We start from the raw sequence: 12,751 nt of genomic DNA, 5'->3' as shown, positions 1-12,751 counted from the left end.
GGAGGACGAGCCAGGCACAGAACAGCAGCAAGATCAAGGGAGCACATGCACACATATGCTATAACTTCTGTGTAGCTATTTCAGACACAGATCCTCAAGAGCCCACTGCAGTTATGGGCTGTCAACCGCATGGGATACAGCCACCTCCTCCCAACGGTTGATTCACATTACGTGCATCAAAGGAGGGCAAAAAAAAAAAACCAAACCCAAGGTCCTTTGCTCATGCCAATCAATCTCTCGGTAAACAGGGGTTACCTGTAGCATCCAAAGCAGAGTGGACGGGGGCAGGGATTATCACCCATCCTCTCCCAAAGGAGGGAACATGCTCTGTTTCACGCAGCTGGACCAGAACGCACCAACGCTGTCATGATCCCAGACTTGTCACCAATGGTTGCATCTTTTGCTCTTCATATAACAAGTTATCTGCAGAAGCCACCCAGGCAACAGCAGGGTCCCAAACATCCCCCGTTACTAACTACACCCAAACACACCAGGCCTAGCTATGGGCACCCCGTTGCTCTGGCTGCTTCTCAACCACGGAGCACGCTGAGTGTCACTAGCAGGTGATCAACTACAGAAAGGGAAGTTTCCCTATTGCTATAAGCTACACCTAGAAACAATCGTCGACACCATGGGCCCAACCAATGCGAACGGTCTCCCAAAGTATCGGTTCTGGTCTTTTTATTATCTCTATTTTTTTCTCCCTTCTGTCCTTGGTCTCCACTCTTCCTGCAGGGCAGTTTTCTTCTCTGACTCGACCTTCTCCCTCGTTTTTTTTTAAAACCTCTGGCATTTTCTGCCTTCACCATACTTTCTCTTCCCCACCTCCACCTTGGTTCTCTCCGCTTCCTTTCCCTGGGGGACCAAAGCCCGGTTGCTCCTCGGTACGACTCAGTCGATAGCCCCATGTGACCAGTCGGGAACTCTTTCCTGCCCCCAAACATGGCGGTCATTGTAACCCTGGGTCTGGGCCCCATCGACCTTCCAGAAAGTGAATGGGGACCTTCCCCGCTGATTTCCAGTCAAGCCCTGCTATCTGTGGGCCAGAACCGCCATCTGTAGGTATGTATGTATGTAACCAATGCCCGGAGATAGCACCGGCATCAAGCAGCTCTCCCTTTCCTTCCATTTCCTCCACAAGGTGGATCCTGCCCGACTTCCAAGGGAGGACTGGGCCACACCATCCCTCCATGCCTCGTCCCTCCCAAGGAGAATGCCAGCAGAGACACTGTCCTGGAGAGCTCTCACTCCGAACTGACGGCAGCAATGCGATGCACCTCACGTGGGAGATAAGAAAGAGGGCTGGGCGGTAAAGGGGATTCTGCCTTGAGATTGCTGGGCAGAGAGAGACCCGGCTGTTCTCTTTCTAGCATCACAACCTGTGAGGTCTATAGCCCCCACCCCGAGTCACCCAAAGCCCTGGACAGACATGGCAGGTTCCTTTGGGGGGAAAAATTCCCAGTGTCTGTTTAATCTAATCTTTGGGGTTTTTTATTAATTTCCAGGGGATTTAAAGAGGAAAGATGTCACACTAGCACTTTCGGTTCCCTTGGATGCCCTTTGCCTTATCACTTCTCATTCCACACTTTACTGAAAATTAATGGAGGTAAATATGGCAATCAACCTGACCGAGATTCAACTAAGTACCATGGGCTAGCTGATTGGTACTGGATCCACCTCCAGGGGGCATCCATTGAGTGGGCCACACATCAGAGTTTTTTTTTAAATGAAGTATCAGCACGTCTCCCTCTTCACACTCATTGCGTGAGTTTGAATTGCAAAGACGCCTTTTGCAAAAGCATTGGTTTACATAAGAACATAAGAGCTGCCATACTGGGTCAGCCCAATGGTCCATCTAGCCCAGAATCCTGTCTTTCGATAGTAGCCAGTGCCAGATGCTTCACAGGGAAAGAACAGAACAGGGCAATTATCGAGTGACCCATCCTCTGTCATCCAGTCCCAGCTTCTGGCAAAAGAAAGGAAAAAAAACCCAACTTTTGTTTTACGATTAGCTTCATCAAAACAATGAGCAAAAATGAAACGAATCCTTGCCTCTGCTATGAAACTCCGGGTTTAAATTACCAAAACAGCAGCAGGTCTGGATTGTTAAGTGTCTAGGCTCCACTCAAGTGGAGGTTGTGGAGGAACAGTGACATCTGATATAATAGCAACGCCAGATTAGTAGCTATGTGCTTTTCCCAATATGTCAGCCTGTTTGCCTCGCTCTTCTTTTAAAGTGCAATTATTGACATGTTCGCCTCCTTAAACATTGGTTTTATATGCTTGCCAGTGACTCCCGAACATGTGTCCACAATTATTTTTATTTCCTTGAAAAACCAAAATGGTGCATATTCTTTTGGATAAAATGACTGGGTAGGTTTTCATGAGCCCTGCTCTGTAATTTATGAGTTTCCAAACTCTGTAAAACTACAAGCTCCAGTAAAGTTTAAATAAGTTTGTGATTCCAAAGTAATTTCGAATTGACTATTTCCCCTCCCATCACATTTGGATTTAGGCTAATTTAAATTAAAATTCTTAATCTGCAAATGGTTCGCCTGGATTGCCTGGTTTGATCAAATAAAAGGGTGATATTAAGGGTCAAAAAACAGAAAGCATCTGATGTTCTGAGTCTGTTACAATCTGCAAAATGAAATGCATGGCATGTTCTCTAATCAATGCAGAATTAGCTCTCTGCTTTCAACAGGAAAAAGCCAGAAACTCAGCATGGAACTATACTGACACGCTGCTCCTCACACAGAAACCACATGTTTGGGGCCCGATCCTGCGCCTGCTGAAGTTAATAAGGAGGTTCCCATTGACTTCAATGGGCGCAGAAGCCAGCCTTTGAATGTCAATGCTGCACCATGGAGATAAAGCCAGGCTCGCTTGATCTCAACACGCTAGACAAAGAAGTTACTTTTGGACCATGGGGAAGCGATGGCATGGGGCAGGGTGAGGGGGGATAAAAGAGCACACACTAGATGGAACTGCTTCTAAGGTATCCGCATAGCGTAGCTGTGAAGGGTCTGGTGCTGCATGGGGTCAAGGCAATATGCACTTAGCATGCTCCAGGAGGGAAAGAGAGAGAGAAATTCCAGGCACAAAGCAGGGAATCAGAAAAGTCAAGTCAGCACGATAGAAAAAAGATAGTTCCTCGATTCTGCTCTCACTTATGTCATGTAAATTACACCAGTAAAGTCAGTGGCATCACACTGGTGTAGAAATGGGGGGGGAGTCAGGATTGTAAGGTAGATCTTGGGCCCAAATCTGTGTTCTTGACATGGTCTGAACTCCCAATGGACTTCACAAGGAGTTTTGGTTGTAGGAGGACAGCAGGATGGTAGGTAATAAAGAATAGGGAGAAATGAATTAGATAGAAAATTTTTAAATCTGTCTGTATTACCATTATGCTGAGTCTCACACAGCTGCTTGGGTCTGGGCCTGACTGTTTGTACAGCACCTAACACAATGGGGCACTATCTCGGTTAGCCAGTAGGTGCCACTGAAATATAAATATTAAATAAAATAATAACAATAGGCACCCTGATACCATAGTGTCGGGCATCTCAGAAATGATATTATTACAACAATTGTATATTTACATAATATGGAGATACACACATACACTACCGCCTCTTTTCAGCATGCTCTGATTTTACATGTAACTTTGTTATTGCTAGACAGCCCTTGCTGTCATTTCATTAACCATAAGATTTTGATTGTAAATGAAAACTGATCAGCTCTTAGTACTTAAACACATTCTCATGCTGAACTCCTGAAAGAAACAAAGACTGAATGCAGGTTTGAATTTCATATATTGTCTTTGAGCTTTATTAGGGAAATGATACCAGATACCCTGTATATATTTTAAGAGAAAAGACAGGGTATTATGCCAATTTAGGAGAAAGCAATCCTTTCTCACATTAAAAAAAAAAAAAACCCTAAAGCCACGCAGAATAGGAATTAGCGAAAGCTTCTAGCTTCAATAATTTAAAAGTTAAGCCTACTTAAATATAAATGACAACATTTAATTCCAAGGCTGTTACTAAGCAGAACCTGGGTGCATCTCATATTCTGTGCCTTTCTTTGAATGTAGGGTTCAGCAATGAGAGACAAAAGCTGTCCATCACCCAGAACAAAGAACTCCAGGAAATTAAAAAAGAGGAAATACTGTCTTGGAGCTGAATCCAGCTCCAACGAACTGAGCCCCCAGCCGGTTCAGCTTTCACTTGGTTTATTTAAGAGGCACCCTGCACTAATTTTGGAAAGTTCGACAAACACGAGGCTGGAACTCTAGCATTATGTAATGAAAAGAGCGAGGCATCCTGAGAAAAAGAAAGCCCAACATGACATGGTATCTCCTGTATGCAGAACCTATGAGTCACAGCATCCCTCACCGTGGAAAAGGTTACCATTGAGTTACTGATTGACGTATACATAGAATGTTTTATTAAATTCAGACGAGCACAGAAACTTACACTCAGTGTTTCTACAGTGTTTAAGCCTACCGAGGGGGAAAAAAAGCCTATAATATGGAAAGAAAACCTTTTAAACCACAGCCACAGGACCAATAAAGCACACCACAAAGTCACTAAAACAACTAACTGGTCAGACTGCAACCCAGATGAAAACACAATGCAATCGAAGAGATCCGTAGACAATAAACTAACAACGAGCTTGATTTTTTGAAGATTAAACTTTCAATAACGTGCAATGAAAAAAAAAGAGGTAAAAACACTAGAAGTATTATTTCAATCACCTTAATTGCACTGTCTATCCATCCAGAAATCATATCAGGCTGATTGTAATAAGGAGACCTGTCTCATTACTGCTCAGCTCATCATTATTCTTATATTTTCCAAAAGCTATACACACTTCTACCACTGGCTGCTAAGAACCATGCAGCGGGTCTATTACTGTAATAACCAACAACCTGGTTTCTTAATCATTTTTCATTCTCTCAGATTAAGCCTAACACTGTTCTCCCTCTCTGGGAAGGCTGAGCTGTTTTAAAAACAACTCATACTGCATTTTTTAAGGTTCTTCAACTAATGGGGGAGGGGGAAAGAGAAAAAGTCATTTTCCCACATCAATATTTCCACCTTCGCCAGAGAAGATCACTTGCCTTTCTTGTTTCTGTTTTTACATTGATTTGGTATTTAAATAGCATCCAGAGAAGGGGAGAAAATGTTACAATTTATCAGCAGTGTTTGTGGTCGGTAAATCCAGGGGAAAATCCCTTTGATGTTTTTGTAGTTCTGCCTTAGACCTATGGGGGTGTTGCTGGTTATGTTGGCGTTTGTGTGAACTAAAGCCAAGCATTACATGAAAGTATAACACTTGTAGGTTTAAAACAGTTTTCTGTTTCCCTTGTAGCTTTTGCTATAACTTCCCCCCTTTTAGCTAACATTTGCACTGACAAGGATTGTGCATTTTCTGATATCCCACACACCCCAGTTTGTGTATATTCTTCCAGGTGTGGATTCTAAGTAGTAATGATGCAAACAGCACTGCAACCATTAAATCACCAACTTTAATTCCTCGGAGTGGAATTTATTCACAGTGATAATGAATGCCATGGGGTCTTGTCTGAATCTATACTGAGCAGGGTTTTTTTCCTTTCTTCCAATTAAACACATAACATTTTGGAAATAGTTGGGACATTTCCAATTAATCCAAATTAAGTTGATTTATAATTTGACAATCCAGCATAAAATTCTATAGCAAAGTCTGGGCGGGGGCTTCTCCCATTATTTAGTTGTATACCCCTTCTCTCCACCCTACACAGCCACACACAATCTTCCCCCCTGAAGCCAATCAAGATTTAAACTTCAGCAACCCGGCCAGAGCACATTTTAAATTGCTTTGCTTGCAGCTTTCCAGCATGCACCCTGGTAGGAGCCCCCTTGCTCGGAGAAATCCTGCAGAACTTTACAACCCTGTGATGCTACTGCAGAGGGTGGCGAGGCAATACAATTGCCTGTGTGTATATATGTTGTGTTTAAAAAAAAGAAAAAGTTTGCTGGGTGTTTCCAAGTATGGCTTACAGCCATTTGGCCTGGTTTCAGGATGACTCAGAGCCACCTGAAATCAGAGGGGGCATTTCAGTGCAAGGATGAGCCTAACCGAGCTCCAGGAATTCGGCAGCCCGGGCCACTGATGTGCAGGGTGACTCGGGAGCTGCCGGCGGGGGCCCGCAAACGCAAAAAGAGCCGCTCTGCAGTAATGCAGCCGAGGGCGAAGGGGGGTTCTGCCCAGATAAAGGGGTGAGTCTTTAAGGTGCCCCAGGACTCGGGCCGTTTGGCTAAAAAGAGACTAACAGGGCTACCCCCCGCTCTATACTAATGCATTGGGGGGGGGGGGGGGATACACAAGCCAGCAAGTGCTGCGAGGTCAGAGTGAGTGACTGTGTGTGTGTGTGTGTGTGTGTGTGAGAGAGAGAGTGACTGTGTGTGTGTGTGAGAGAGTGACTCTGTGTGTGTGTGTGTGTGTGAGAGAGAGAGTGACTCTGTGTGTGTGTGTGTGTGTGTGTGTGTGTGTGTGAGAGAGAGAGAGTGACTCTGTGTGTGTGTGTGTGTGTGTGTGTGTGTGAGAGAGAGAGAGAGTGACTCTGTGTGTGTGTGTGAGAGAGAGAGAGTGCCTCTGTGTGTGTGTGTGTGTGTGTGTGTGTGTGAGAGAGAGAGAGAGAGTGACTCTGTGTGTGTGTGTGAGAGAGAGAGAGTGACTCTGTGTGTGTGTGTGTGTGTGTGTGAGAGAGTGACTGTGTGTGTGTGTGTGTGTGTGTGTGAGAGAGAGAGAGAGTGACTCTGTGTGTGTGTGTGAGTGTGTGTGAGAGAGTGACTGTGTGTGTGTGTGTGTGTGTGTGTGAGAGAGAGAGAGAGTGACTCTGTGTGTGTGTGTGAGAGAGAGAGAGTGACTCTGTGTGTGTGTGTGTGTGTGTGTGTGTGAGAGAGAGAGAGAGAGTGACTCTGTGTGTGTGTGTGAGAGAGAGAGAGTGACTCTGTGTGTGTGTGTGTGTGTGTGAGAGAGTGACTGTGTGTGTGTGTGTGTGTGTGTGTGTGAGAGAGTGACTGTGTGTGTGTGTGTGTGTGTGTGTGAGAGAGAGAGAGTGACTCTGTGTGTGTGTGTGTGTGTGTGTGAGTGTGAGAGAGAGAGAGTGACTCTGTGTGTGTGTGTGTGTGAGTGTGAGAGAGAGAGAGTGACTCTGTGTGTGTGTGTGTGTGTGTGTGTGTGTGTGTGAGAGAGAGTGACTCTGTGTGTGTGTGTGTGTGTGTGTGTGCGCGCACAGCCGGTTCGCAGCGGCAGTAGCAGCAGCAGCAGCAGCAGGCAGGCCGGCTGGGCACGTTTCCCAGCCCGGACAGCCGCTTGTTGACAGAACCATGTGCGCGGAGCCGAGCCGAGCCGCGCCGAGCCGCGCCGCGGGGACCGTCCCCGCAGCGGCGGGGAGCGCGGGGCTGGAGCGCGGCTGGAGCGGCGCCCCGCGCCCCGGTTAAAGCCAGGCCCCCCCAGGAGGGGCCGGGGCCCGGCAGGAGCGGGCTGGGGGGGGGGAACCGGCTGGGGAAAAGCGGCTCAGCTGCGCCCTCGGAGCCGGGGTGAAGGGGGGCGGCGATCACCCCCGGCCCGGCTCGGGTCCCCCGGAGCGCCCCGCTTACCTCCGGCCAAGGCGATGAGCAGCAGCCCGAAGACGCCGGCCGGCGCGGGCGAGGGCGCGGGCGCGGCGGGGGACGCCATGGAGCCCCGGCTCCTGGCTGGCTCCCGGGCGTGTGGCGAGTGTTTCTCCTGCGCGGCGAGCGGCGGAACCCGCCCCTCCCCCCCCAATAACACAACCCGCCGTCAGCCCCCCCGCAGCCCCACGCCGCCGCTGCAAACGGGGGGGCGAGGGCGGCGGCGAGCCGGGCTGGGTCGGTCGGTCGGTCGGTCGGCGGCGCGGCCGGCTAAGCCGAGCGCTGGCCGGAGCGGCTGGCAGGGGCTTGCGCCATCTTTGCCCATCGATCAGGATCTGTCAGCATCCCCCCCCCCCACCCACCGGCGCAGACGGGACCCGCCGCCAGCCCCCCCTGCTTCCCGCCCCCGGCCACCTTCACCCCCGCTCCGCGCCCGGAGGCCCCTTCTGGGGAACAAAAGATCCAGCCGGCGCTTTGTGCGACTGGACATCGCCAGGCCGAGAGCGCCAGGATCCCCTCTCGGCCCCCCCTCCCCTTCCCTTCCCTGCCTCCCCCCGGTGCTTTGAACTGCAGCCTGCAGCGCCCAGCGCCGCAACCGGCACTTTCTTGTCGTGTCAACCACAACACGCATGGAACCACCACCACCAAAACTGGCCCGAGAAACCTTGTCATGTGCCCCCCCCCAGATCTCACGGCCCGCTTTGAGTTTCATTCTGGGTTAGCTCGATGCCAGGACATCCTCCTCCTCCCAGCCATTGTGCGGGGTTTGTGCAAATGCAAAAGACATGTGCTGCTCTTGTTCCACCCGGGCAAAAGCATCCCAGGCTGCGGCTTTGAGAGAGCAGAGGGTCCCGGCCAAGTGGGGCTGCCGTGTGTTTCCTTGCACCCCTGAATTCCGCCGGGTTTGTGGTGCTGGGGCTGAGAAGGATTTGGCCCACCAGGATGCAAACAACAGGAGACGGGCTGTGATTGAAGGTGGTGAAAGTTATCTACCCCGGGTCCGATGAAAGGGACTGGGACAGTTAGGAGATTGTGAAGTTCAAGAAATTCAAATAGTCCCCCACAAAAACCTAAGACATAGTGAGCTAAATTTATTCCCGACTAAAGTCAGTGCCTTTACACAACAGGGATGAGTTTAGTCCACTGGACATTAATTACAGCAAACTTCTACCAGGTGAATAAATGGATGTTAACATCAAGCTCTTCTCTCTAAAGAAGGCAGTTGAAAGAAAGGGATTACAGATTTCTACTCTCTTTAAAACAAAGCAATAAAGAAGATGTCTTCTGGCTCCCATATGCTGCCCCCACCACCTCCACCCCGCCTCAGGTACACTGTTGTAGAAGATATAAACAACATTTCTGGCTATAAAGAATTGATTTATTGCACTGACAGCAAAGAGACACAAGTGCTTTACATGCTAATTCTAGAAAATCAAATTAAGAGCAAACAAATTATTTTATACTTTAAGAAAGGAGCCATTTGTCTTGTAGAGTTAAACATAACTAACTCTTCAGGGTAAAGTTATTCTCTGTGGCCAGGTTCTGAAGGAAATGGTTTTGGGTTGTTTTTTTGGGGTTTTTTTTTTTTTTTACTGGCTTGTTGCCTTGATAGCATGTTTTAAATATGGGAACATCTAACATATTGTTCCCCTGACTTTAATTCTCTGTGCCCAACAACCAGGAAAGTGCACAGACAGCACGGTCCAAACTAGACAAGAAGTAACTTTGGTCCACTCTGTGCAAGATGTACAAAGGAAAGTTCAAGAAATATTGGTGAAAAATTCCCAGCTGAATTTGGGAACTGTTAATTTAGCTTAAATCCACAGCAATGAACTTCTAACAGAAAAGAGACTAATTTTTCTAAATGCACACACGAGCAGAGAGAGGATTATACATCACCTGTATTACTATTTCTTATTTGTATTACAGTAGAACACATATGGGCCCCAACAAAGATCATGGTGCTAGATGGTTTACAAACACATAGTGAGAGACGGTCTCTGCCCGAAACAGCTTACACTCCAAATAAGAAAGTCGGAGGATTAGATTGGCAATCAATCATTATAAAACTTAGCTGTTCTATAAAGCTCTTCATCCATGGGTCTCAATGCACATAAAGGAGGTCAGTATCGTTTATCCCCATTTTACAGATGGGGAAGCCAGGGCACTGAAGTGATGTCACTTGTACAAGCTCACGCAGCAGGTCAGCAACAGAGGCAGGAATAAAACCCAGGCCTCCGGATTCCCAGCAAAATCCCCTGTCCATTACACCATGCTGCCGTTAAGGCTGAGACTGAGTATGTGTAAATACAGGCCAAAAGGAATTTTGGTTTAGCCCATTCTCCGTTGACTTCCATGGGATTATACCAGGCGTGAATTTATGAAATCGTCCCATATGGTGGACCTGCTTCTTCCCCTCCCCACATCACCCTTAGCTCTGGTGCAGGACATGGCACCAAGAAGTTAAAAATAGCCTCCTAGGAATAGCTTTACCAGCCCTCCCCTGCTGCAGCTTCACAACTGCTCCCCAACTGTCACCTGCGGCTTTGCAGGAGAGGGAGGGGAAGCTGCTGCTCCATTCCTTCTTCCCTGCCAGGAACTGGGAGCCCTGGGGAGAGCAGGAGAAGCGCTCAACTGGCCCCGCCTCTGGCCAGGAAAGCGGTTAGAGTATTGACTGCGTCCCCTGGCCTTGAAATAATTGTCTGACCCCTCCAGGTTCAACATAACTAGGAGTGGTCTAGTGATTATTTTGTCCTGCCTGGAGTAAAAGTAAATGCATGGGACTGGGCTAGATGACCTATTGTGGTTAGGGTGACCAGATGTCCTGATTTTATAGGGCCCATCCTGATATTTGGGGCTTTGTCTTATATAGGTGCTTATTACGCCCCATCCCGATTTTTCACACGTGCTATCGGGTCACGCTAACTGAGGACCCTTCCAGCCCTACGCTTCTGTGAGTCTATACAGCCATTTCTTGGGGCTTTGGCTTCTGCGCTCGGTTTTTGGAGGCCCTGACAGTGATTGCTAGGTAATTGTGAGGGCGAGAAGCAGAATCTGGCTGTACAATGAGCACATTTTCACCTTGCAGGGAACCAGACATTAAGAAAATGTTCATGAAATGTTCATGATCCACCCCCTACTTTGTTTTTCCAAGCACTGCTATTAGGGACTCAGTTTGCAGACTTTGTTTTCCAACCAAAGCGGATTCTTTGGTCAGGCCGTAGGCCATGCTTTCAACAGAGGTGCATGCAGATCGCAGACTAAGAACAGCACAGTAAGGCGTTTGTAACGGGCGATGGTAAAGACAGACAATAGTATATGAATGTCAACCAAAAAAAAATCATAATATGAATACAAAAGTTTGCGAGGTCTAGGCCCTGTTTACCCTGGTCTTTACCTGATTATTGAGGCACTTCAAACACTAATCCAAATCAACTGGCTTCTAACACAGTTTGGCTGACCTGTGTGGGTGTATAGCCTTTGGGATATGGATTATTTCAAGTGATTAGCCCATCCATACTGGCAGGGCAAACCACATTATACTTCAATCTAGCTGGCCCATGGTTAAATTCAATTTAAAACCCAGTGCAGAATGAGATGAGGAATGTTGGGTTCTATTCCCAAATTATGCCACAGACTCATTATGTGGACTTGAACAAATCATGTTAATATTCCCAGGGCCTCAGTTTCCCCATGTGTGAAGTGGGGATAAGAATAATTCCCTGCCATGCAGGTGCAAGTCTGAATTCATTCATAGATTCAAGGCCAGAAGGGACCATTGTGATCATCTGATCTGGCCTCCTGTACAGCACAGGCCAGAGACTTTCCCAAAATAATTCCTAGGACAGATCTTTTCGAAAAACATCCAATCTTGGTCTGAAAAGTGTCAGTGATGGAGAATCCCCCACGACCCCGGTAAATTGTTCCAGTGGTTAATTACTCTCACGGTTAAAAATGTACACCTTATTTTCGGTCTGAATTTGTCTAGCTTCAACTTCCAGCCATTGAATCGTGTTCTACCTTTCTCTACTAGATTGAAGAGCCATTTCTCCACACCTCTCCAATTTTTCAACATCCTTCTTGAATTGTGAACACCAGAACTGGACACGGTATTCCAGCAGCAGTCGCACCAGTGCCAAACATAGAGGTAAAATAACCTCTCTACTCCTACTCGAGATTCCCCTGTTTATGCATCCCAGGATCCCATTAGCTCTTTTGCACAGTGTCACACTAACAGTTCATGTTCAGTTGATTATCCACTGGGACCCCCCGAATCTTTTTGAGAGTCACTTCACTGCTTTCCAGGCATGAGTTCCCATCATGTAAGCATGCCCTACATTCTTTATTCCTAGCAGCATAATCTACATTTAACCGTATTAAAACACAGTCTGCTTACACCATTTACTAAGCGGTCAAGATCGCTCTGTATTAGTGGCCTGGCCTCTTCATTATTTGCCACTCCCCCAATTTTTATGTCATCTACAAATTTTAAGAAGGATGATTTTGTTTTCTGCCAGGTCACTGATCAAAATGTTAAATAGTGTAGGGCCAAGAACAGGTCCTTGCGCGACCCCACCCATTCGATGATGATTCCCCATTTCCACTGACATTTTGAGACCTATCAGTTAGCCGGCTTTTAATCCAGTTAGTGCGTGTCATGTTACTTTTCTCTCCTTCTAGTTCTTTCATCAAAATGTCCTTGTCAAACACCTTACAAAAGTCTAAGTCTATTACAGCCACACTATCACCTTTATCAACCAAACGTGTATTCTCAATTAAAAAAACCAAGCTACTTGCATGAATGGTGGTAAAGTGCTTTGAGATCCACCCCTGAATGGTGCTATAGAAGTATTAGATTAATATATCGCCCAATTGCCCACACTTTGCTTGACCACTGGTCCTGCCCCCCTCTCCATAGCAGCAGAAAAATGGGGGTGGGGAGAATTTGAATAGATAGAAGAAGAGTGAGGGGGAGAAAATCTACCCTGTCCTGCTGATGTTCCCCACCACCCCTGCTAGCCTGTCACTTCTAGGGGTGGTTTACCGTTGACAGAGAGAAATCTGAAGAGCACGCTTTTCCCCCTTTG

The 12,751-nt window shown here is 47.3% G+C and overlaps 1 protein-coding gene across 1 annotated transcript in view; it reads right to left on the bottom strand.

The window, feature by feature from the left end:
- IGDCC3 (immunoglobulin superfamily DCC subclass member 3) overlaps window positions 1-7,771 on the bottom strand; it is a 163,036-nt gene extending 155,265 nt beyond the window's left edge. Inside the window, exon 1 of the mRNA XM_067556091.1 lies at window positions 7,653-7,771. Coding sequence (XP_067412192.1) covers window positions 7,653-7,731 — 79 coding nt within the window. The 5' untranslated portion in view covers window positions 7,732-7,771. The remainder of the gene's footprint in view (window positions 1-7,652) is intronic.
- Between the last annotated feature and the right edge of the window lie 4,980 nt (window positions 7,772-12,751).

The sequence above is a fragment of the Emydura macquarii genome, unplaced genomic scaffold (genome assembly GCF_026122565.2).
Source record: "Emydura macquarii macquarii isolate MOO-44397 ecotype Brisbane River unplaced genomic scaffold, CSIRO-AGI_Emac_v2 contig_1644, whole genome shotgun sequence".
NCBI lineage: Eukaryota > Metazoa > Chordata > Testudines > Chelidae > Emydura > Emydura macquarii.
Note: the sequence above shows the minus strand (reverse complement) of the source record. Positions and strands in the feature narration are given on the sequence as shown.